Here is a 26,147-nt window from a genome sequence, read left to right as displayed (position 1 = left end):
AATGCTTAACACAGTGCCTGCATATTATAAATGATTAATGTTGGCTATTCTTATTATCAAAAGCTCATTTTCAATAGAGATTATTGATTTTGACATAACAAAAGGAATATATATACATGACATGGTTTTGCCAATAAATTTTTTTTTCTTTTTGCTAATAAAAATTTTAATTTCTAAAGAACACTTTTTTTTTTTCTTCTTGAGTAGTAAGTATAAGTTACTGCTTTACTCCAGGACAGTGATCTCCAATCTTGTTTAGTAGCAAACAACAATTTTGTCTCTGCAAAATAGGCTAATGTATTAAACATAAAAGGACCAGGTCTTTTACCTGCTCCTCTGAAACAAATTGATACCCTGGAGCAGTGGTAATTTAGGAATTCATTTGTGGAGTTTTAAAATGTACATTTCGGGGATCCCTGGGTGGCACAGCGGTTTGGCGCCTGCCTTTGGCCCAGGGCGCGATCCTGGAGACCCGGGATCGAATCCCACGTCAGGCTCCCGGTGCATGGAGCCTGCTTCTCCCTCTGCCTATGTCTCTGCCTCTCTCTCTCTCTCTCTGTGTGACTATCATAAATAAATAAAAAATTAAAAAAAAAAACCTTTAAAAAAATAAAAAAAATAAAATGTACATTTCCAGGGCACCTGGGTGGCTCTGTGTGTTGAGTGGTTGCCTTTGGCTCAGGTCATGATCTCCCTAGACCTGACCTCCAGGCTCCCTGCTAAATGGGGAATCTGCTTCTCCCTCTGCCCTTCCCTCTGCTCTCTTTCTCTCAAATAAATAAAAATCTTTTTTTTTTTTTTAAGATTTTATTTATTCATGACAGAGAGAAAGAGAGGCAGAGACACAGGCAGAGGGAGAAGCAGGCTCCATGCAGGGAGCCCCATGTGGGACTCGATCCCGAGTCCCAGGATCACACCCTGAGCAGATGCTCAACTGCTGAGCCACCCAGGCATCCCGAAGTATATGCCACATTAAATAAAGCCCTTCCTTATTTTTTTGTTAATTCAGATTTATCAAACAAGTTAGAATATAATTATTCTCTTTACAGAAGGCAGTCTAACTTTAAAATTTTACTATAAATTTCTTTAAATGGTGAGCTTGCCTCTGTTCTTAATTACTTACAGCTTGGTTTACTCAGACCTTTTAATATAATTGTGAGTAAAGGGTCCTATTTGTTTCATTAACCAGATCTCATCTCCTGATTTTTGCATAGTGAATGCTGTCTTGTCATCAGAAAAATGATTAGTGATCTCACAGAGCCATCGAGGGAGCTGATGTTTATTGATGCAGCAGAGCTCAAGTGTTTTCTTAAAAGCATTAACCCTTAGAAAAGAGATTTAAACCTCTTTTGATGGGAAAATGTTGAAAGACTTTTTGGGGGTGGTGGTGGTAAAGATTTTATTTTTAAGTAATCTACACCCAGTCTGGGCCTTGAACTAGCAACCCTGAGATCAAGAGTTGTCGGTTCCACCCACTGAGCCAGCCAGACACCCCTTGAAAGAAAATTTTTAAGCATAGCTAGTGCTTGATCTAAGTCTTCATGGGAAAAACATTTTTCAGTTTATCCTCATTTTTAAGAGAACTTGCATCCTTTCTGTCAAATGTTTAGTATATTTTCCTAGACCTTTTCATCTCTGTAGACTAGCTTTCTAAGCAGTTTTTTTTTTTTTTAAGAGAGAGGGAGGGGAGAGAGCAGGGGGAGGGGCAGAGAGAGAGAGAGGGAGAAAAATCTCAAGCTTACTCTATGCTGAGCTTGGAGGGGGAATTGGGGCTTAATCCCACAAACCTGAAGTCATGACCTGAGACTCCTAACCAACTGAGCCATCCAGGAGCCTCTTGGGAGAATTTCTTAGTGGTTACATTTTGAAATTTAGTTCTAGACTTTAGAAAACCCCATAAGGTGTTTCCTGAAGTTCCAAAGGCATGGATGAGGGAAGGAACTTGGGTAAGCACATGGTGAAGGGTACATTTAAAGAGTTTACCAGGAATAGTGACAATAATGTGTTGCATATAGTGTCTTGCACTGTATGTGGTACCTAGTGCTAATTAATAAGTGAACGAGTATTACATTTAGAAATTTTTCTGAAGGTACCTCTGGCTAGCTCAGTCAGTAGAGTGTTTGACTCTTGGTCTTGAGGTCATGAGTTTGAGCCCCGTGTTGGGTATAGAGATTACTTAAGTAAATCTTAAGAAAATTGGGGCACTTGAGTGGCTCAGTGGGTTAAGAGTCTGCCTTCGGCCCAGGTCATGATCTCAGGGTCCTGGGATCGAGCCCCACAATGGGCTGCCTGCTTAGTGGGGAGTCTGCTTCTCTTCCCTCTGCAGTTCCCCTAGCTTGTGTGCTCTCTATCTCTCTGTCAAATAAAATCTTAAAACAAAAAAAAAAAAAGAAAGAAAGAAAGAAAAAATTTCTGGAGTTGATGAGGGGGCTTGAAATATACATAGTCCTTTTCTGTATTCTCCTTTTTGGTCACTACATTTTAATGAGAAGGGAGGAGATAGAAATACTACCCTGAGGCGGCTTCTTAGCATAGAATATGTAAGATAATTCACTAATTATTGTATTTCATTAATTCTCAAATATACATTTCTTTATACTGCTATGTATTTTATTATTGATGGCTGGTAGAACATAAATAATCATGTATCCTGCAATTAATTGCATCTTGAATGCATTAAAGTATGGTGGCAATCCTCGTTTTTTTTTTTTTTAAGACTGTATTTATTCATAGAGACAGAGAGAGAGGCAGAGACACAGGCAGAGGGAGAAGCAGGCACCATGCAGAGAGCCTCACATGGGACTCAATCCAGGGTTTCCAGGATCACGCCCTGGGCTGCAGGCGGCGCTAAACTGCTGCGCCACTGGGGCTGCCCGCAATCCTCATTTTTAACACATCTGCTTGGTTTAGGTTATGTGTCAGCTTCTTAATTTTTATTTTGAACATCAAACTTTTAAGAACAATGTAATGGGATTAATGTCCAGAGTTTTAGTAAATTGTTTTCTACATTGAGTTTCCTGGTTTCAGAGAATAAATGAAATACTGCGAGACAGCTTGGTCAAATTTGTATAATCTGAAAGTGCAAACTTCCCATTATTTTTCAGGAGTAGCCGGGAACTATGGACAATTCTGCTTGGAAGGTCAGCTCTGAGAGAACTGGTAAGTGGGTGGTGTTCTTGAGTGGATTCTGCAGTTTTTATGTAGCTTGTGTTACAATAAGCCCCCCAAACTGCCTTGTCTTTGATGGAAGAAGTAAATACATTTTTTTATTCCTAAAACTTTATAAACATGATGTATTCCCTGTTTCTCTGTGCTGAACCATGTTGTATCTTCTAGCCCAGCTGCTATGGTTTCTAAACCTCCACTTCTCTTTGTTCTTTGGTGATTCCTTATCTGAAAAGATACCAGTGCTGTTCAACTAGCTGCTCAGGGTTGGGGGACGAATACCATTTTGCTCCCTCAGGCTAAGGAAAATGCTCAGGCCTTTTCTCTGTCTTGGACTTTACTTGCCTTTTCTTTTTTTTTAGCATGTTGCTAGCTCCTTAGGTCACAGAGGCTGTGCTTTCTAGGACATTTCCAAGTATAGTAAAGGACAGTTCTTAATGTTGATCCTGAGTGTTTTGACCGACCCTGTGAGGGTAAAGTGTTAAGATGATGTTCAATTATTGCTATTATTATTATAGTAATTAACATAATGTTATACCTTTTTTCAGAGCTTTAATTTTTTTTTTTTTTTAAGATTTTATTTATGGGCAGCCCCAGTGGCTCAGTGGTTTAGCGTCTGCCTGCAGCCCAGGGTGTGATCCTGGAGACCCGGGACTGAGTCCCATGTCGGGCTGCCGGCATGGAGCCTGCTTCTCCCTCTGCCTGTGTCTGTGCCTCTCTCTCTCTCTGTGTCTCTCATGAATAAATAAATAAAATCTTTTTTTTTTAAAAAAAAGAGCCACTCAGGCATCCCTAGAGCCTTATTTATTTATTTATTTATTTATTTATTTATTTATTTATTTATTTTTAGGTAGGCTACATGGCCAGTAGACTACATGGGGCTTGAACTCATGACCTTGAAATCAAGAGTCTCATGCTCTACCATCTGACCTATCCAGGATCCACTATAAAGTCTTTACATCTTTTATATGCTTTCGTCTGATAACTCTACTTCTAGGAATATGTCTCACAAGAAAGAAATCCTGAAAAAGTTTTGTGCACAAAGCTCTTTACCGTAGTATTTTTTAAATTTATTTTTTATTTATTTGAGAGAAAGAGAGAAAGCATGAGCAGGGGGAGGGGCAGAGGGAGAAGCACCCTCTATGAGGCTCTATCCCAGAACCCTGGGATCATGATCTGAGCCGAAGGCAGACACCCAACTGATGGAACCACCCAGGTGCCCTTACATAGTGTTATTTATATTAATAAGGAATCACCGCTTAAGTTTATCTAACAATAGAGGTATGGTAAATAAATTATTATCCAGCCACTTGATAAAATATTATGCAACCACTAGAAAGAGTATTTATCAAGATTTTCATAATTAGGTTAAATCATCGTTAGAATGTTAAGGAAGGAAAAGAGGCTACAGAATTCTTTTTTTTTTTTTTAAGATTTTATTTATTTATTAGAGAGAGCATGAATGGGAGGAGGGGAGAAGTGTAAGGGAGAAGCAGACTCCCCACTGAGCAGGGAGCCCGACGTGGGGCTTGACCCCAGGATCCTGAGATATGACCTGAGCCAAAGTCAGATGCTCAACCAACTGAGCCACTCAGGTGCCCTCAGAATTCTCTTTTCAAAATGATTTCAGCTGTGGGGAAAAGCATATTAAAAAAGATTTAGGATTATGTAAACCCTTATATAATTTCTTTGTTCTTTTCCAGAATCAGATTGAGGCAGAACTGAATAAACATTGGCAGCGGCTCTTAGAAGGGCTGTCCTACTATAAACCACCCAGGTATGGCTATTCCATGCGTCTGGTTAGAGTAATTCCCCTGAGGAAGCTGGGGTAGTGAAACCGTTGTTGTGTATGATTTTGTGATACTGCTGGGTTAGGTAGATTATAGAGAATACAGTTTGGTTACCAGTGGAAGAGAGTTGGGCACATTTTTTCTGTCTGTTGAAAGGAAGGGAAATTCCTTTTAGAAATATAGTGTTGTCGAATCTAGTTATATAACTCTAGTATTTGGGGAGGGGGAGTCATTAACTTTTCAATTAATAGTTCTAGTGTTTATTTCGGTCCACTGTGTTTGTGTACAGTGCTGTTGGCACCAGGTGCTAGGCTAGGGCAGTGAGCAGTAATAAGAGTAGCTGACCACTTACAGAGTGTTTACTGTGTATCAGTTATTATTCTGAGTATCATAGGCCTCATAAAAGCCCACTAAGATAGATACTATTTTTATTCAGTTCTTGAATATATATATATTTTTTACTGGGCAATAGAAAACAATAACATATAACCTAGTTTAAAAAAGAAGAGAATACATCTTGTAGGACTAGACTCTTTAAATTAACTCCTAGTCCAGATAGCGTTCTGTGGTGCATCATAGTTGCCAAGCCACCCTCATTTCCTTTCTACTTCTGAGCATCTGGTTTTTTTTACATCTTCACCTTCCATCTTCATTTCTTTAGGTTAATGAAGAGCTTTCTTTTTGTTCATGAACCCTTCCCCCATACTTGTTTTGAAGTAACTCCCAGACATCATGTTGTTTGATCGGTAACTACCATGTATCTAAAATATATGGACTTTAAAAAAAAAAGATAATCAGTATTATTACATATAGGTACTTTTATTATTATCGTTTCCGTTTTACAGATGGGGAAACTGAGGCACAAAGAGGTTAAGTAACTTGCCCAAGGTCACACAGCTAGTAAGTGTAGAACCAGGATTTGAACCTGGCAGTGTTACTCCAGTGTCTGTGTTCTCAATCATCATTCTGTGTTGCCTCTTTCAGATCTATTTCACCTTACCTAGCCTTTGTGTTGTGGATTTCCTGTGAAATGTGAGAGTCTCTCTAAAAAAAAAAAAAAATCCAACAACATGCTTGTAGTTCACAGAATGGACATTCATGGCATTACTTTCTTTTTTTAAAAGACAAAAGTTTTGTGTTTGTTTTTTTAATTTTTAATTTTATTTTTTTATTTTTTTAAAGATTTTTATTTATTCATTCATGACAGACACAGAGAGAGAGAGAGAGGCAGAAACACAGGCAGAGGGAGAAACAGGCCCCATGCAGGGAGCCCGACGTGGAACTTGATCCCGGGTCCCAGGATCACACCCTGGGCCAAAGGCGGTGCTAAACCGCTGAGCCACCGGGACTGCCCCAAAAGTTTCTTTTATAAGTAGCATCAGATTCGAAGCCCGACAGAGAGGTTTTTTTTTTTTTTGTTTTTGTTTTTTTTTTTTTGGTAACTTCAGGCTTTATTTGAATTTAACCTTTTTTTATTTTTTTCTTTCTCTTTAATGTCTTCTCTCTGTCTCCGGATCCAGTCCAGGATCCCATATTGCATTTAGTTGTCATGTTGCCTTAGCTCATAGCTGTGACAGCATCTCAGTCATCCCTTAATTTTCATGATCTTGAATAGTTTTGAGGAGGACTGGTCAAGTATTTTGTAGAATGTTGTCCTCAATTTGGATTTGTCTCATGTTTTTCTCATTATTAGATTGGGATTTTGAGTTTTGGGGAAGAATGCATAGACGTGAGGTACAATTCTTACTGTAACAGAGGATGTGGTTATCCACATAAAATTACTGGTAATGTTAACTTTGCTCACTTGGGTAAGGTAGCATTTGCCAAGTTTCTCTTCTGTAACGTCACTTTTTCTCTTTTCCCTACTCTGTGTTTTAAAAGTGGGTCATTAAGCCTAGCCCACTCTCTGGGTGAGGGTATAGTGGAATTAAACTCTACCTCCTGAAGGGAGTTTGGTCTTCTTTTGTAAGGAAGATTTTTCCCTTCTCCCTATTTATTTGTTTGTATTCTATGGGCTCCTGTTATTTATTTTATTCTTTGTTTATACCTTGTTTTAGCTTTAGTCACTGGAAGTTCTTTTGGGTTGGCTTCTGTGTCGTCTTGACATTTCCCCATCCTTTTGTTTTCTTAATATTTCCTTTCTTTATGGCATTACAAGATGCTCCAGGCTCATCTAGTATTTTCCCCGCCCCAGCTGTAGAATTGGCTATTTCTCTAAGGAGTCCTGGTAACTCTTACTAGTTATTGGTATTAGAAAACAAGATCTGGGTACTGAGTGTGCTTCATTGCTACAGGGGTTTTAGCTTCTAGGCTTTCTCAGTGAGTAGAGCTAAGTAATATATGTATGTATACTAACAGACCTGGTTTTAAATTTAATCTTAACTTTTTATTAGCTGTGGGATTTTTGGTAAGTTATTTATTGTTTCTGGGTATTAGTAATCCCATTTGTAAAATGGGGATAGTAATATTTCCCTTTCATAGTTGTAAGGATCAAAAATAACGTAACTTAATATATCTACATATAGTACTATTATAACTATAGTTTGTAGGAGATATATACCGTATTTATTATTTAGGCATAAATAGTTCTGTGTTATAAAGTCTGTATAGATGAATTTGTTTTGTGTGTGTGTGTGTGTATTTTTGTAGGCACCTAAAGGGCAGAAAAAGGTCTGTTATAAAAGTATCTTTAAGTATGTTTATTTAAAATCCTTAGAGGGTCATTGAGAATGAGGAAATGATTCATTGTTCTTTTCATAGTCCAAATTCAGCTGAAAAAGTGAAAGCTAATAAAGATGTGGCTTCACCGTTGAAGGAGCTGGGTTTAAGAATCAGCAAGTTTTTGGTGAGTAAAAATTAGGACTGGCTCAGCTTGCTACCTTCACTGTGAATGTGCATTGTTTTATTGTTAGTGATTATTGGTGAAAATTCAGTTTATTTCAGTTTGGGAGATTAAATTGAGCATGTTGGATTTCGAAAATATCCAAGTTGCAACTCTTCTTGCTAAAAGCCATAAATTAAGTTGCCAGACCTTTTTACTATATATGTATCATAGAGTTTTCTCATCATGCATGTAGTAGTGTTCCTTAAATTGCCTAGATTATATTTAAATATGTAGCTGTTTCTTTTTAATTTTGGAAACCTGGATCATGCCTGTGACTGTTCCAGTGGCTTGGTAAATAAGCACAGTTGTTTCTGATATTGTAAATTTAGTTGTCATGTAAATTGCATGTCTGACTGCCTCCTTTTTCTCCTATTTGGGGGAAAATTATGTTGTGTGAAATATTTAGAAAGGATTGTTGTTTATTCAAGTTCTGTGTTCATTCTAGAGGACAAATCTTTAGAATGCTTTGCATCCTATCTGTTTCCTGAGCTGAGGTGCTGTTCCTCACTTATGACCCCTGCATTTCAGGGTCTTGACGAAGAACAGAGTGTGCAGTTACTCCAGTGTTACCTTCAAGAGGATTATAGAGGTACCCGTGACTCACTAAAGGTTTGTAGTTATGTCCAGCTCCTTTCTCCTGCCTTCTCCGATTTTCCTTGTTGGTTTTAGGTGTTTAAGCATTTTTCGACTGGTTCTTTGCAATAGAGGTAGGTGATCAGATACAGTGATTCTCAGGAGAGACTTTTTTTTTTTTTTTTTTTTATGATAGTCACAGAGAGAGAGAGAGGCAGAGACACAGGCAGAGGGAGAAGCAGGCTCCATGCACCGGGAGCCCGATGTGGGATTCGATCCCGGGTCTCCAGGATCACGCCCTGGGCCAAAGGCAGGCGCCAAACCGCTGCACCACCCAGGGATCCCCAGGAGAGACTTTCTAAAGGCTTAAAAAACATGTACTTAAACTGAGGTCTGTCCTTAGACTTTGGGGGCTGGAGAGGTCAAAGATTGACATGTTAAGGATAGAATCTGAAGAAATCAGAGCTGAAAATGACCTGGGACCATGTGCGGTTTGTATTGTCCATCATTTTACAAATGAGTCTAGAGGAGTGGGCAGAGATTTGAGCACAGATTTGGATACACTTAGGTAAAAAATATTTCCAGAGAGACCCCTGGGTGGCTTAGCGTTTAGGCGTCTGCCTTGGGCTCAGGACGTAATCCCAGGTCAGGGGATTGAATCCACATCAGGCTCCCTGTGAGGAGAGAAAGTCCTCTGACTTTCTATGTTTCTGCCTCTTTCTCTCTGTCTCATGAATAAACAAATAAATCTTTAAAAAGAAAATTTCCAGAAATGAATGGGCACTTATAATCTTGAAAGGTGGGTGAAGATATTTACCTTTCTCTTTGTTAATTGAACTTTGCTTGTAAGATGGCTACTGAAAAAAAAAATAATAATAAGATGGCTACTGGACTGTTCTTTTTTCCTTCAGACAGTACTGCAAGACGAGAGGCAGAGCCAGGCCTTAATCCTGAAGGTGAGCAGTAGTCACTGTTTTCATTCTTTGACGTGAAATTGGGTGATGGCTTCTTGACCTTATTCTCCTGGGCAATGCTGGCTTTGGACTCTTTTTGTTGGGTAAGCATTGAGATCTTAATGAAGTAGCTTAGTAACATAGTTGTCAAACAAGACACTTTTATCCACTGGCCCTAGCTGAGACCTTTTTCCTAAGGAGACCCTTCAGCTACTGGGAATAAAAAATGTTTCATGTGTATTTTTTCTCTAGGTCTAAATGCAAGAAAGTTAATTTATATTTCTTTATTCCTTATCTCCCCCTAGCCCACAAAGCCGCCTCTCATTTAGGATCTCATAAAAAATGGAATTTGAGTGTGACTTCAGAAGTAGTTTCCTATTTGGTATTTAGTGAGAACCAAGTACATTAGTTACAAGCAGTTAGATATGTACCAGTGATGCTTTCATATTTGCTTCATGTATTTGGCCAGTCAGTTATGGCATTGTGTGTTTCTTGAATGCTCTGAGAAATCCTGCAAGACAACTTGTTTATATTTTTCAATAATTCCTTTTATCTTGCATGGCTTTACTTATATCCTAGTTAATGAAGGTCTTTTGCTTTCTATTGGCCTAACACCATCTTTCTGTTTCTGTGATTGCTTGAAGAAATCAGACTTTTCATTCACATCTTTAAGTGATCTCTTTATTAATAAACTTAAAATTGGGGACGCCTGGGTAACTCAGTAGTTGAGTGTCTGCCTTTGGCTCAGGGCATGATCCCAGGATCCGAGATCGAGTCCCACATTTAGCTCCTTGCAGGAAGCCTGCTTCTCTTTCTGCCTATGTCTCTGCCTCTCTCTCTGTGTCTCTCATGAATAAATAAATAATCTCTTTTAAAAATTGAAAAGAAAAACTTTAAATTGTATGTTCTTTGTGCAAAGGTGAGTAATTGATTTTGCGTCTTCGGTTTCTTCCCAGATTGCAGATTATTACTATGAAGAGAGAACCTGTATTCTTCGTTGTATTTTACACCTTCTCACTTATTTCCAAGATGAAAGACACCCCTATAGGGTAAGCCCATTTAGTCCTTGTGGTTCTCTGTATTTATAAAATCCAACACTATTTAATATTTTATATTATTCACATTCACACTCATTTGAACATTTACCTTTTATTGTAGATTTAAGTTACTCTGGGTTTTTTTTTTTTAAGGTTGAATATGCAGACTGTGTTGATAAATTGGAGAAGGAACTAGTTATAAAATACAGACAGCAGTTTGAAGAGCTTTATAAAACCGAAGCACCAACATGGGAGACACATGGAAATCTCATGGTATGTGGTTAGTGGGCCCTTCTGTAATTTAGGAGAATTGTAAACCTTGTGCATAGAGCTCCCAGTTAAATTATTCACTTATTAACTTATAATGTTTATTGATAATCTTTCTTCAGAAAATTTATACATGTCATGGATCAAAACACCGATGACTTTATGTAATGGTATTTAATTCTGGATGTTTTCACCTGACTTTATCTAGTCAATTTACTTTCTGTTCTTGCCTAAAATCTTTTCTTAGTCATTAATGGAACTCTAAATTCAAGATTTCATCTTCTTTATTATCATTATTAAGTATGTGACACTAGTCTGATTATTTTATTCTAAATTGTAAAGCAGCCTACATTTATAGATTAGACCATGCCCTTTTTTATTTTGAAAATAGTACGTTTATTAAAATAATTCAGCCAAAACATGAACAAGAACTATTGAAAATATTTAGTAGAAGAAAAGGGCCCATTTATAATAGCAATAAAAGCATACATTTCTTAGGAATAGGGATCCCTGGGTGGCGCAGCGGTTTAGCACCTGCCTTTGGCCCAGGGCATGATCCTGGAGACCCGGGATCGAGTCCCCCGTCGGGCTCCTCGCATGGAGCCTGCTTCTCCCTCCTCCTGTGTCTCTGCCCCTCTCTCTCTCTCTCTTTCTCTCTCTCTGTCTATCATGAATAAATAAAATAAAAAATAAAACAGTTAAAAAAAAAAAAGGAAAAGCTTGTGACAATCCAAATCTAAATGAAGAGAATTTTAAAATGCTATAAAGGGTATTTATTTTATTATTTTGTTACTTATTTATTTAGAGAGAAAGCACACACAAGTTGGCAGGGAGAGGGAGAGAAAGAATCGTAAGCAGGCTCCACTATCAGCGCAGAGCCCAACTGGAGGTTTGATCTCATGACTCTGAGATCATGACCCAAGCTGAAATCAAGAGTTGGATGCTGGGATCCCTGGGTGGCGCAGTGGTTTAGCGCCTGCCTTTGGCCCAGGGCGCGATCCTGGAGACCCAGGATCGAATCCCACGTCGGGCTCCTGGTGCATGGAGCCTGCTTCTCCCTCTGCCTATGTCTCTGCCCCTCTCTCTCTCTCTCTCTGTGTGACTATCATAAATAAACAAAAATTAAAAAAGAAAAAAAAAAAGAGTTGGATGCTTAACCAACTGAGCCACCCAGGTGTCCCAGTGCTGTAATGGGTATAAAAGAAGTCATAACTGAATGGAAAGACACACCACATTCTTGAATATAAAGACACCACTATAAATGTGTCAGTACTTCTTATGTTAACCTATGAATTAAGTGCAATACCAAAAAAATACTAGCAAGTGTTTGTTTTGCCTTTTATTTTGGAACTGGACAGGCTGATTCTCAAATCCATATGAAAGATACGTAAGAATAGCCAGGAAATTTTTGAAAAAGATGAATTAGTCTTATTAGATAATTAATACTACAGTAATTTGTAGCATGACATTGGCACATGAATAGACTTCTAAATAGAGCATAATAAGAGGTCTAGTTATAGACCCAGAATGAGTTAATGTGTGATAAAGGCAGCATTTCAATCAGTGGGAAATAGTATATTTTTCAATAGAAGATCTTGAACTACTGAATAACCATGGGGAGAAAAATTGCATTGTATCTCTATCTCCTGCCTCTACCAAAAGAAAATCAGAGCAATGATTTAAATTAAAGAAAAGTAACAGTAGGGGCTCCTGACTGGCTTAGTCAGTAGAGCATGCAACCCCTGTTCTTGGGGTTTTGAATTGAAGCCCCATGTTAGATGTAGAGTGCACTTAGAAAAAAAATTTTTAAGTATTGGAAGAAAACAAGGGAAGTGGTTTTGTTTTGTTTGGAGTGGAGAAGACTTTTTAAAGTAAAACCTAAAAGCCATGAAAGAAAAATAATTATAAACCCAGCAATATCAAATCAAACACTTTTGTAAGGCAAAAACAAAAACAAAAAAGGGTGCAGTAAACAAAGTAAGACAACCTCATATCATAAAGGGTTATTTTTTTTAATATATTTTTTTTAATTTTTATTTACTTATGATAGTCACAGAGAGAGAGAGAGAGAGAGAGAGAGGCAGAGACACAGGCAGAGGGAGAAGCAGGCTCCATGCACCGGGAGCCCGACGTGGGATTCGATCCCGGGTCTTCAGGATCGCGCCCTGGGCCAAGCCAGGCGCCAAACCGCTGCGCCACCCAGGGATCCCGGTGCTCCAGCATTCTTAACAGCATTTCTGGGATCCCTGGGTGGCGCAGCGGTTTAGCGCCTGCCTTTGGCCCAGGGCGCGATCCTGGAGACCCGGGATCGAATCCCACGTTGGGCTCCCGGTGCATGGAGCCTGCTTCTCCCTCTGCCTGTGTCTCTGCCTCTCTTTCTCTCTCTGTGTGACTATCATAAATAAATAAAAATTAAAAAAAAAAAAACAGCATTTCTGAGAATTCTTCATGTTTTGTATCCTTACCAATACTTGGTATGGTCATTGTTTTTAATTTTAGACATCTGATAGGTTTTAATTTGTGTTTCCATGATGACTAGTGATGTTGAGCATCTTTTTACATGCCTGTTTGCTTATATCTTTTTTGTGGAAGTGTTTATCAGTTTCTGCCTCTTTTTTTTTTTTTTTTTTTTTTTTAGATTTTTTTTTTTTTACTGAATTTTAAGACTTCTTTGTGTATTCTGGAGATAAACCATTTGACAGGTAAATGTTTTAGAAATATTTTCTTTCACTCCGAGGCTTGCTTGCTTTTTTTTCTCACTTAAAGTGTCCAAGAACAAAACTTAGGGCGACTGGGTGGCTCGTTGGTTAAGCATCTGACTCTTGATTTCAGCTCAGGTCATGTGCTCAGGGCTGTGAGATTGAACCCTGCATTTGGCTCCATGCTGGGCATGGAATCTGCTTAAGATTCTCTCTCTACCTTTCCCCCACCAAAATAAATAAAAAATAAGAGCAAACATAAATTTTCATAAAATCTCTTTTGTCAGTTTTTTTTTTTTTTTTTTTCTGTGAGGATTCTTCCCTTTTGGGCCTCGTTTTAGAAATCTTTGCTTAACCTAATGTCTCAGATATTTTGTTTTCTTTTAGAAGTTTTATAGTTTTCGCATATACATTTAGGTCAGTAATTACTTTTTAGTTAATTTTATTGCATGGTGTGAGGTAAGGTAATAAGGTAATAAGATTTATTTTTTCCCCATATAGATATCTTCTTCTAGTACCATTTATGGAAAAGATTGTCTTTTCCCATTGGATTACCTTGGGACCTTTGTAAAAACTCAGTTCATATTAATGTGGGTCTGTCTGTGATCCACTGAATTTTATATCTATATGCTTATATCACACTGTCTGGATTACAATAGTTTTATTTAGCAAATCTTAAAATCAAGTAGTGTAAATCTTTCAGCCTTGTTCTCTTTCAAAATGTTTTGACTATTGTAGGTCCTTTCCTTTTCCATATCAACTTTAGATTAGTTTCTCCAAAAAAAAAAGCTCTCAAGGATTTTGGTAAGAATTTTATTGAATCTTTAATTTGAAGAGAATTACCATCTTAATAATGTTACTAAATATTCCAATCTTTGAACCTGATATATCTCTTCATTTATGTGTGTCTTGTTTAATATCCCTAAATAAGGGCAGCCCGGGTGGCTCAGCGGTTTAGCGCCACCTTCAGCCCAGGGCGTGATCCTGGAGACCCGGGATCCAGTCCCACGTTGGGCTCCCTGTGTGAAGCCTGTTTCTCCCTCTGCTTGTGTCTCTGCCTCTCTCTCTCTCTCTCTCTGTGTGTGTGTCTCTCTCATGAATAAATTAAAAAAAAAAAACTCTTAAAAATATCCCTAAATAAGTTTTTGTTTTCAGTATTCATGGATTATGTATCTTTTATTAAATTTAGCCTTAAATATTTAATTTTTTGATGCTACTGTAAATATTTTTTTTAAATTCATTTTTCAGTTTATTGTTAGTATTTAGAAATACAGTTGATTTTTTACATTAATCTTGTATCTTGTGGCCTTGCTAAATTCACTTATAGTAGGTTTTTTATTTTTCTTTTGTATTTTTTTAAGATTTATTTATTTGAGAGAGAGCATGTGAGTGTCGTGGAGGGAGCGGGAGAGGGAGGAGAAAGAATCTCAAGCAGACTCCCTTTGGAGCATGGAGCCTAATATGGGCCTGATCCCATGACCCTGAGATCATGACCTGAGCTGAAATCAATGGAGTCGGATGTTCATCCGACTGAGACACCTACGTGCTCCACTAAGTGGGTTTCTTCTGATAGGATTTTCTTTTTTCTTTTTTTTTTTAATCTTTATTTATTTATGATAGTCACAGAGAGAGAGAGAGAGGCAGAGACATAGGCAGAGGGAGAAGCAGGCTCCATGCACCGGGAGCCCGATGTGGGATTCGATCCCGGGTCTCCAGGATCGCGCCCTGGGCCAAAGGCAGGTGCCAAACCGCTGCGCCACCCAGGGATCCCCTAGGATTTTCTAATATACTTGATCGTGTTGTCTGTAAATGACAATTTAACTTCTTTTCAAATCTGTATGCCTTTTATTTTTCTCTTGCCTTATTAGCTGATTAGGGCCTCCAGTAGAGTGATGAATACAAGTGATAGGAGAGCCGACATTGTTACCTTGTTCATGATCTTGGGTAGAAAGCATTCAGTCATTTACCATTGAATGTGTTGTTGTAAATTATTTTTGTAGTGTTCATTATCAAAATGAACAAATTACCTTTTACGTTTGTTGAGGGTTTTATTTTTTATTATAAATGACTGTTAAATCCTGTCCATTTGTTTTGCATTTATTGAAGTGACCTTACGGCTTTTCTCTTTTGCTCTGTTGTGAATTACATGGAGTTTTTGGATGTCAGATCAATCTTGAATTCCTGGCATAAACTCTTCTTAGTTATGATATATTTTGCTCTTTATATATTGTTGGATTTGTCTTGCTAAAATTTTGTTAGTCTCTGTTCATGAGGGATATTAAGCTGTAGTTTTCTTGTGACGTCTTTGTCTGGTTTTGGTATTAGTGTAATATTGGCTTCATAAAATAAGTTATGATATAAAACTTTCAGAAAAGAAAGTTCATAAGTTATGATATAAAACTTTCAGAAAAGAAAGAACTTTTCAGAAAAGAAAAAATTTCCTTTTTCCTCTATTTTCTGAAAGAATTTTTGTAGTGCTGGTATTATTTCTTCCTTAAATGTATGACAATTTACCAGTGAAACCATCTCAGCCTACAGCTTTCTTTATGGGCAAGTTTTTAATTAATTAGTCAAACAATCAGTTAATATTTATTTATGTAAGTAATCTCTACACCCAATATGGGGCTCGAACTCATGACTCTGAGATCAAGAGTTGCATGCTCTTCTGATTGAACTAGCCAGGCACTCTCAAGTTTTTAATTTGGAATTCAGTTTTCTGTAATTGATTAGAGAGCTGTTCACGTTTGCTATTTCTTTTTGGGTCAGTTTTGGTAATTTTCTGTGTTTCAAGGGATGTATTGATATCATCTAAGTAGCCAGACTTATTTGTATAAAGCTGATAATATTTTCTTGTTATGCTTTTACTCTTTGGAGGATCTGTGATGATGTCTTCTGATTTCTGATAATGGTAGTTTTGTCTTCATATTTCTCTATTGCTTGTCCATTTTATATAATGCTGGTTTCTGCTCTTTAGTATTTCTTTTTTTTTTTTTTTTAATTTTTATTTATTTATGATAGGCACACAGTGTGAGAGAGAGAGAGAGGCAGAGACACAGGCAGAGGGAGAAGCAGGCTCCATGCACCGGGAGCCTGACGTGGGATTCGATCCCGGGTCTCCAGGATCGCGCCCTGGGCCAAAGGCAGGCGCCAAACCGCTGCGCCACCCAGGGATCCCTGCTCTTTAGTATTTCTTTCTGTTTATTTATTTTGGATTTAATTTGCTCTTTTTCTAATTTTTAAGTTAGAAACTTAGGTATCTAACAGATTTTAGAACATTCTTATTAAATAACCAGAGATGTTGTTGTCAGTATTGCTTTTAGCTATATCCTAAAAAATATTGATATGCTGTATTTTCACTGTCATTCATTCAAAATAGTTTCTAATTCCCCTTGTGATATTCTTTGACCCTTTCATTATTAATGTGAGTGTGTTGTTTAATTTCCAAACAATGGATAACCTGCTGGTTTTTAATTTGACTCCATTATCATTAAAGAACATACACTCAGGCAGCCCGGGTGGCTCAGTGGTTTAGCGCTGCCTTCAGCCCAGGGCGTGATCCTGGAGACCCGGGATCAAGTCCCACGTCGGGCTCCCTGTGTGGAGCCTGTTTCTCCCTCTGCCTGTGTCTCTGCCTCTCTCTCTGTCTCTCTCATGAATAAATGAATAAAATCTCAAAAAAAAATAAAAAAAAAAAGAACATACTCTGTATCATTTAAATCTTTTAAAATTTACTATCCCATGGGTTATGGCCCATTATATTATCTATCTTGGTGGATCTACCCTGTACATGTGAAAAGAATGTGTATTTGGAAGTAGTTGAGTGTCTGGTGAGAAATACTAGTCAGGTTGAGATATTTGGATCTGTGGTTTTACCAATTTTTTTGTATATTTGTTAATCATACTTTTTTAAAATTTATTTTTAATTTTTTTGGAATGTAGGTGACACAGGTGTACAGCATAGTGATTTACCATTTTTTTATGTTGTGCTGTGGTCACCACAAATGTAGCTACCATCTGTCACCAAACAATGTTATTATAGTGCCATTGACTATATTTCTATTCTGTGCCTTTTATTCTCATGACTTACTCATTCCACAACTGGAAGCCTGTGTCTCCCACTCCTTTTCACCCATTTTGCCTGTCTTCCACCCACTTTCCTTCTGGCAACTATCAGTTTGTTCTCTGTATTTATAGGCCTGGTTCTGTTTTTTGTTTATTTCTTCACTTGTTTTGTTTTTTGTTTTTTTTTGATGCCAGATATGAATATAGTCATATGGTATTTGTCTTTCTCAGTCTAATTCACTTCACTTAGCATACATAATACCTTCTAGGTCCATCCATGTTATTGCAAATGGCAACATCTCATTCTTTTTGTGGCTGTGTTAGTATTCCAGTGCACCAGTGCAACCTACCATATCTTCTTTATTTGTTTATTATTGGACACATAGGTTGCTTCCCTGTCTTTGCTATTGTAAGTAATGCTTCAGTAAACATAGGGGTGCATCTTCCGTTTGTTTGTTCTTTTTAAAGATTTTATTTATCTATTTGAAAGAGAGAGAGAGCATGTGCATGTGTGAGCAGGGGGAAAGGCAGAGGCAAAGGGAGAAAGAGAGAGGGAGAAGCAGACTCCCTGCTGAGCAGGGAGCCTGATGAGGTTTGCTCTTGGGACTCTAGGATCATGACCTGAGCTAAACACAGACACTTAACCAACTGAGCCACCCAGGCACCCCTGCTTATATCTTTTTGAATTAGTGTTTTCATTTTGGGGGGGTAAATACTCAGTAGTGAAATTATTGGATCATATGGCATTTCTGTTTTTTAATTGTGCTGTTTTGTTTGTTTGTTTGTTTGTTTTTAGGGAGAGTACGAGTGAGGCAGGGAGGGGCAGAGGGAGAGGGAGTGAGAGTCCCAAGCAGACTCCACTCTCAGCACAGAGCCTGACTCAGGGCTCGATCTCACGACCCTGAGATCATGACCTGAGCTGAAAGCAAGAGTCAGATGCCTAACTGAGGTGTCCCACCTCAGTCAGAGCCACCCAGGTGTCCCTCTGTTTTTTAATTGTTTGAGGAACCTCCATACTGTTTTCCATAGTGGCTGCACCAGTTTAGAATCCTGAACAGTACACAAGAGTTCATTTTTCTCTACATCTTTACCAACACTTGTTTGTACAAACAAGGGAGTTGTTTAAATTATAGCAAAATATATGAATAAAAATACGGCATTTCCATGCAGTGGAGTACTACATTATATTAAAAATAACGAGGGGACTGGTGAAAAGGAAATTCTTATTGTACGTTGAACAGAAATGATTTGTAAGATACGTTGTTATTTGAGAAAAGTAAAGTACAGAATAATTTGTATAGTATATTTGGTTTAGAGATGGATGAGTGAATGGATGGATGGGTAGGCAGGTAGGTAGATAGATAGACCTTAGAATAAATGAATGAAGGAATAAATGAGTGTATATAGTATATTACTGGAAGGAGAAACACAAACCTTTAATGATGGTTGCCCTGGGGGCAGGTTTGGATGACTGGGCAATGGGAATTGTAGGGAGGGAGACTTTTTTTTGGTGTCTCTCCCAAATCCTTTTGCTTTATTTATTTATTTATTTATTTATTTATTTATTTATTTATTTTTAAGATTTTATTTATTTATTCATAGAGACAGAGAGAGAGGGAGGCAGAGACACAGGCAGAGGGAGAAGTAGGCATCATACAGAGAGCCCGATGTGGGACTCAATCCAGGGTCTCCAAGATCACACCCTGGGCTGTAGGCCCACTAAACCGCTGCGTCACCAGGGCTGCCCTGCTTTAAGCTTTTTAACAGATTTCTTAATATATGGCAAAGAGGGAGACATTTTTTTACTCTCTTTTTAAACATGTATTGTCTAATAAAAAGTAACTTAAAATTTTTTAATGCTTTTTTCTTTAAATTCAGTTAACATATAATGTATTATTGGTTTCAGAGGTAGAGTTCAGTGATTAATCAGTCTTATATAACAGCGAGTGCTTATTATATCACATGCCCTCCTTAATGCCCATAACCCAGTTACCCCATCCCCCTACCCCCTTAAATATGTTTTAAAATCTGACTTTAATTCTCTGATTTTTTCTTCATGGATTGTGCAGACTGAGCGCCAGGTGTCTCGCTGGTTTGTTCAATGCCTTCGGGAACAGTCCATGCTGCTGGAAATTATTTTCCTTTATTATGCGTACTTTGAGATGGCACCTAGTGACCTGTTGGCATTAACCAAGATGTTTAAAGAGCAAGGATTTGGTAGTAGGCAGACCAACAGGCACCTGGTGGATGAAACCATGGATCCTTTTGTGGATCGAATTGGGTAAGTCTGAATGCGTTGAGACTACAAAACTTGTACAATGTTTAGAGCACTGATACAGTGATCCTGTGAATGGGTGAGGGGCCGTCTAGATGTACTTTTCACTTAGTGGTAGGGAAACAGATAAGTGTACTACCATGTTCCAAGTCCTACGGGGGAGTAAAGACTCAGATTGAGAGGGACATGTTTTCTCAAAATAAGTATTGCATTCTAGTATTTTATTGTCTTTTTTTTTTTTTTTTTTTTTTAAGATTTATTTATTCATGAGAGACAGAGGCGGGGGGGGGGGGGGGGCAGAGACACAGGCAGAGGGAGAAGCAGGCTCCATGCTGGGAGCCTGACGTGGAACTCGATCCCGGGTCTCCAGGATCAGGTCCTGGGCTGAAGGCAGCACTAAAGCACTGAGCCATCCAGGCTGCCCTAGTATTTTATTATCTTCATATAAAAGGTTCATCCATTTAACAAAAAATGTGGTGAATATCAGTGGTAAGCCAGTGCAAATGCTAAGAAGACAATGACAAGGTGAATGTGTCCCCTGCCCTCTTTGAGGTCATCGTCTGTGGACTTTGAATTTTATGGCAATGGATAGATCTATATCTTTTTTTCAGATATACAAAAAGATATCATTCATGTTTTTTTTAATTTATTTATTTATTCATGAGAGACACAGAGAGAGAGGAGAGGGAGAGGCAGAGACACAGGCAGAGGGAGAAGCAGGCTCCATGCAGGAAGCCCGACGTGGGACTTGATCCCGGGTCTCCAGGATCACACCCTGGGCTGGCTAAACCGCTGAGCCACCCAAGCTGCCATGTTTATGTTTTTTGATATAAATAATAGTTTCTTTACAACTTAATTTTTCAGGGCAGCCCCAGTGGCGCAGCGGTTTAGTGCCGCCTGCAGCTCAGGGTGTGATCCTGGAGACCCGGGATAAAGTCCCACATCGGGCTTCCTGCATGGAGCCTGCTTCTCCCTCTGCCTATGTCTCTGCCTCCCCCTCTCTTCTTTCTCTCTGTGTCTCTCATGAATAAATAAATAAAATCTTTAAAAAAATAAAAAAATAAATAAACAACTTAATTTTTCACATAACTAGATGTCCTGGAACTCTTTTCACCTCAGGATGTTTTTTAGCTACTGTATGTTAGTACACTGTAGGAATATTTATTTAACAATTTCCCTAATGGCAGGTGGTTAGCTATTTTGGATATTTCAAACGGTGCTGTAAAGAACACTCTTTACAAGCCTGTCTGTGCATCTGGGTGAATATGACTCTAAAAGATCGAGAAATACAATTGTTGGGTTGAATGGTATGTACGTCTGTATTACAAAATATTGCCAAGTTGTCCTGTGCAAAAGGCTGTACCAATTTATGCTTCACTGACAGTGGGAGGAGAGAACCAGTTTCCCCACAGTCTTGCAAACCTGTGTTATTATCTATCATCCCCCTCAGTTTGATCTCTTTTGCTGCACTAATTTGCCTTTCCCTAGTTATCTCTGACATTGAGCATTTTCTTACCTGCTCTCTTGGTGTATCCTCTGGGGTGAACTGACTCTTTGCATCTGTGTCTGTGAGGAGGAACTCAGTTTTACAAAAAGGATGATGTTACAGTGGTTTGCATGGGTAGATCTACGTTTTGAGGCCAGTTTCCTCTCTGAACAGATACACACTTGAGTGATGAGACGGTTTACCTGGGTCACTTGTAATTGGCGGCTGTGGAAACTTCCAGTACTGGATCTGTGCTTTGGCAGGCACAAGCCCCCTTTTGATTGTCAAGTACTTAAATGTGGCTGGACAAACTGAAGTGTTCTGGAAGTGTAAAATACATGCAGGTTTAGGAAACTTAGTGTGAAAAAAAAAAAGCAGAGAAAACCATTAGTAATTTTTTTGATAATAAAGTGTCTGTAATGTTTCAGCTTATTCTCCCAACAAGGTTCAGAGTAACACACATGACACCATAATACCCTTTTTCTTTCCAGCTACTTCAGTGCCCTTATCCTGGTGGAAGGCATGGATATTGAATCCTTGCATAAGTGTGCTTTGGATGACCGAAGAGAACTGCACCAGTTTGCCCAGGATGGGCTTATTTGTCAGGTGAACTTGGAATAGTCTCCTTTCTCTTTTTACACAGTTTATAATCAGGAGAATGTTTTTAACCACTAAACTATACTACTACATAAAATTTTCCTAGTGGTGGAATTTGAAGTTCTACATTGTTAAGTTAATTGGAGCTGTAAGAAATCTCTGATTTCAGTTTTCTGCACATTGGTGGTAGTTGAGTCTGTGAGAATGAGTAGAGTCACTCAGAGAGGTGGCATCAGGACAAAAGAGGCCCAAGTATAGAACCTTGGGGCTTGTCTTTGTTTCTGGACCTTGTGCAAGAAGAGCAAAGGGGAAGCACATTGAGATGGGATGATGGTTAGACAGAAAGTGGGGAAAGACCAGAGAAAGTTCAAGAAGACTCAGGAAACTTTCTAAAGAAAATTCCATTTGAATATGTATTCTATAATGTTACGTTAAAATGACTTAAAATTAGGAGAAAAAGATTGTGCAGATAGGGAAGAGTAATGGAGGGGTTTATTATTAGTGAGGTGGCTGGGGGTTGGGATAGAGTAATTTCCCAGAATAGGACAAGGGGCCACTGTGGACAAATGGAAGACATACTAAATGTGATGTAGGGTCCTGTGGAGGGCTCTGACCCTTTCTCTTTTCAGTGATGCAGATTTTTTTTCTTTTCATCAGGATATGGACCGTTTGATGTTGACCTTTGGGGACATTCCACATCATGCCCCAGTGCTTTTGGCCTGGGCTCTTCTCCGTCACACCCTGCATCCAGAAGAGACAAGCAGTGTTGTCCGGAAGATAGGTGGCACAGCCATCCAGCTGAATGTCTTTCAGTACCTGACCCGACTGCTCCGCTCACTGGCCAGTGGGGGAAATGATGTGAGACTCGGGCTATTGGTGTTTGAGCAAAAGTGTACCAGAGAGCGGGGCAGAAGCTTGTTAATGAATCATGATGGTAGTAATTATATTGCGTAATAGTAATGTGGAAAATGATGACTATGTTGTTTCTAACTTTGTAGAGCATTTAGTAGGACTAGACACTGTTATCAGCACCCTCTGCACATTCTCTTATTTCATTCTTCCTTTATTTTCACCATTTCTTTGCACTAGCAATTTTCATCCTATTTTACATATTTGGAAATTGAGACTCATGAAGATGTAATTTGCCCACAGGAACAATAACTGCCAGTTAGTGGTAGGTTAAATTTGAACCCATGGTGTCTGACTCTGCCAGTATAGTATACTATGCCAGTATGATAATCTGGAAGATAGCTTTGACCACATTGACTGGAGAAATCTTTTTTGGGAGCCTACTCATTAGTCCATAGCAGGATAAATTAGCCATTCTCTTGAGTCTTGTTGTATTGGGGCTTAATTTCAGAAGCACTGTTTAGTGAGCTTGTTTTGACCCACGAGCAGGAAATTTCAGCCGGCAGGCACCACTGGCTGGCACTGGTTGATTTATCTTGGTGACCATTCAGGCAGCTGCATCATTCATATCAGCACATAGAGACTCTTATCTTTTCTCTAGACTGCATGTGGTTTTCTTCCCCACAAAAACTGATCATTTTGAGAATGGTTCCCTTTTGAATTTATTATTGGCTGTGTGGTGATCTTTATGGTTCCTGCATTTTCATTTTTCCCCTTGTCTTCCTGATTTTGGGTCTAAATTAGGACAATTACAAAGCCTTGGATTCCCTTCCCATTTGTTTAGAGAGACTATATTAAAGTGTAGGATTTTGCTGAATCTGGGGGAAGAGTTTCATTATTCAGAATTAGTCACTGACTCCTTTGCCATTACAGTGTACCACCAGCACTGCATGCATGTGTGTCTACGGACTCCTTTCTTTCGTTCTGACCTCACTGGAGCTGCACACACTGGGCAATCAGCAGGTCGGTATCTGGCTTTTGTGAGGCTGTCTACACTGCCTGGCTTTGCAGTCATATCCCTAAGATGTGAAACTGGCATCACACACACTCACATATTTCAGGTGTTAATTTGTTTATTGCTGTTTCTTTTCATTTGTATTATACAAAAGATACAGATTAATGACAGAAAAATCAGAAAGTGCTGATAAAAAGAAAAAAGTGTAATCCCACCACATAGGATAATCTCTCTTAATATTTTGATATTAACATTTCCAAACATTTTCTGTGTGTATGTGTGTTTGTGGGTATATGTTAAAAATATAATAAATCAAAAAAATATATAATAAATCTACTCTAAAAGTAGAATCACAGTGTATATACTGCTTTGTAATTTCATTTTGGGATAGTACAGCTGTCCTAAACATCTGTGGGTGCTAATAAATATTCTTCTGCAATGTTTTTAAAACATGAAACATTTTAGGGATGCCTGGGTGGCTCAGTGGTTGAGTGTCAGCCTTTGGCTCAGGGCATGATCTGGGAGCCCCAGATCGAGTCCCACATCGGGCTGCCTACATGGAGCCTGCTTCTCCCTCTCTCTGTCTCTGCCTCTCTAATGAATAAATAACAGAAAGAAAGAAAGAAAGAGAGAAAGAGAGAAAGAGAGAGAGAGAGAGGGAGGGAGGGAGGGAAAAAAAGGGAAAGGGGAAAAAGGAAAAGGGAAAAGGGAAAGGAAGAAAGAAAAGAAAGAAACATGTTAAATCTACATCAAAGAAGACAAAATTGTGTAACAAACTTAAATGGTCCTATCATCAGCGTCCAAAGTATCAACTGACAGCAGATCTTGCCCTTTCCCTCCATATTTTGAAGCAAATCTCTGACATCATTTAGTTTCATCTATGAATATTTGATGAACCAGAATAGGAGCTAGTAAAACTTTACAATCATATACCTTTACATCTAAACAAACAATATTTTCAAATATGTCAAGGTTTAAGTTTCTTTCTTTCTTTCTCTTTCTTTCTTTCTTTCTTTCTTTCTTTCTTTCTTTCTTTCTTTCTTTTTCTTTTTTCTCTCTTTCTTTCTTTCTTTCTTTCTTTCTTTCTTTCTTTCTTTCTTTCTTTCTTTCGTTTTTTAAGATTTATTTATTCATGAGAGACAGAGAAAGGAGAGGCAGAGACATAGGCAGAGGGAGAAGCAGGCTCCACACAGGGAGCCCAATGTGGGACTTGATTCTGGGATTCCAGGATCACACCCTGGGCCAAAGGCAGGTGCTAAACCACTGAGCCACCCAGGCTTCCCTATCTTTTCTCTTTTTATTGGTTGGAAGGTTGCTATAGAAAAGTTTGTTTCACAGTATATGCAAATATTAGATCATTATGTTGTACACCTAAAATTAATATTCTATATCAGTTTTACCTCAGCATCTGCTCTCATTAGCTATTAGCTATCTGATACTCTGGTATAAAGTACTATACATGCTTATTTTCCTATGTACCAATTTTTCCTACCATCCTACAAAGTCCTAACGTGGTTAGTGATGTTTTTAAATTTTTACATCCACTACAGTTACTATTCTTTTTTTTTTTTTTTAAAGCAAGCAAGCTTTATTATTTTTTTTTTAATTATTTATTTACGATAGTCACAGAGAGAGAGAGAGAGAGGCAGAGACACAGGCAGAGGGAGAAGCAGGCTCCATGCACCCGGAGCCTGACATGGGATTCGATCTCGGGTCTCCAGGATCGCGCCCTGAGCCAAAGGCAGGCGCCAAACCGCTGCGCCACCCAGGGATCCCATACAGTTACTATTCTTATGCTCAGGTCGCCCACCTTTGGCCAGTAAGAACTCTTTTTGATGAGCTTCTGAATTTGTCTGACACTACGTTCACATACTTTGATAGCTCGATTGCTTTATGGTACGATACAATGTTGTAGGATTATCTTATGAGATTCTTGCCCCAGACCTGGCATCTGCCATTTCTCCAAGGAATCATGGTTCCCTGCAATGGAAAGTGCTGTTTGTGCAGTTCTTTTTTAATTAAGTCATTGTATTTGTTTTTAATGACTTGTTTTGGAAATTGAAAAAATTTGGTGAAGTTGGTAAAAATGAAGATTTCTTATCATTAGAAAAGAAATTGGTATTAACTGGAAGACTCCCATTCTAAATCTCTAGGAGCACAGAGTAAGCTTTCCATCCTTTGCCAAAATTCTGGTCACATTGGGACCTTACTGCATACCTGGAGGATTGATATTAACGTATCTGGGCTATAAGAGTTCTGTACATAACTGGTACATTCCCAGTGTTCTGTGCTAGGTGCTGAGGATTAAAGAAACCTAAAAGTATTATTCTCGCCCCCTAGGAGAACAGTTTAGTGGACACTAGTAATACCTCCCATTTACATGGCATCTTAAAATTTATAGTCCGTTTCATACATTATCTCATTTAGTCCTTACAGTGATACTGTGAAGCGGATAATATTGTCACCATTTTATAAGGATTTTGAAGTTCTGAGAG

General features: G+C 38.5%; 1 protein-coding gene across 6 annotated transcripts in view; it reads left to right on the top strand.

The window, feature by feature from the left end:
* NUP188 (nucleoporin 188) overlaps positions 1 to 26,147 on the top strand; it is a 53,082-nt gene that overhangs the window by 3,577 nt on the left and 23,358 nt on the right. Inside the window, exons 2-13 of one of the 6 annotated variants that reach the window (XM_072741497.1) lie at positions 3,105 to 3,159; positions 4,869 to 4,942; positions 5,801 to 5,855; positions 7,716 to 7,800; positions 8,368 to 8,448; positions 9,324 to 9,368; positions 10,322 to 10,414; positions 10,556 to 10,675; positions 19,500 to 19,711; positions 21,683 to 21,797; positions 22,446 to 22,646; positions 23,571 to 23,660. In XM_072741497.1, coding sequence (XP_072597598.1) covers positions 10,673 to 10,675; positions 19,500 to 19,711; positions 21,683 to 21,797; positions 22,446 to 22,646; positions 23,571 to 23,660 — 621 coding nt within the window. In that variant the 5' untranslated portion in view covers positions 3,105 to 3,159; positions 4,869 to 4,942; positions 5,801 to 5,855; ... (3 more) ...; positions 10,322 to 10,414; positions 10,556 to 10,672. Of the gene's footprint in view, positions 1 to 3,104; positions 3,160 to 4,868; positions 4,943 to 5,800; positions 5,856 to 7,715; positions 7,801 to 8,367; positions 8,449 to 9,323; positions 9,470 to 10,321; positions 10,415 to 10,555; positions 10,676 to 19,499; positions 19,712 to 21,682; positions 21,798 to 22,445; positions 22,647 to 23,570; positions 23,661 to 26,147 lie in introns of all 6 variants that reach the window. The other 5 variants (XM_072741482.1, XM_026009469.2, XM_026009470.2 and 2 more) reach the window with 5 other exon arrangements.

Source organism: Vulpes vulpes, chromosome 2, assembly GCF_048418805.1.
Source record: "Vulpes vulpes isolate BD-2025 chromosome 2, VulVul3, whole genome shotgun sequence".
In the NCBI taxonomy this organism is placed as follows: Eukaryota; Metazoa; Chordata; class Mammalia; order Carnivora; family Canidae; genus Vulpes; species Vulpes vulpes.
The sequence above is the reverse complement of the archived record's forward strand: the minus strand, read 5'-3'. Positions and strand labels throughout refer to the sequence as shown.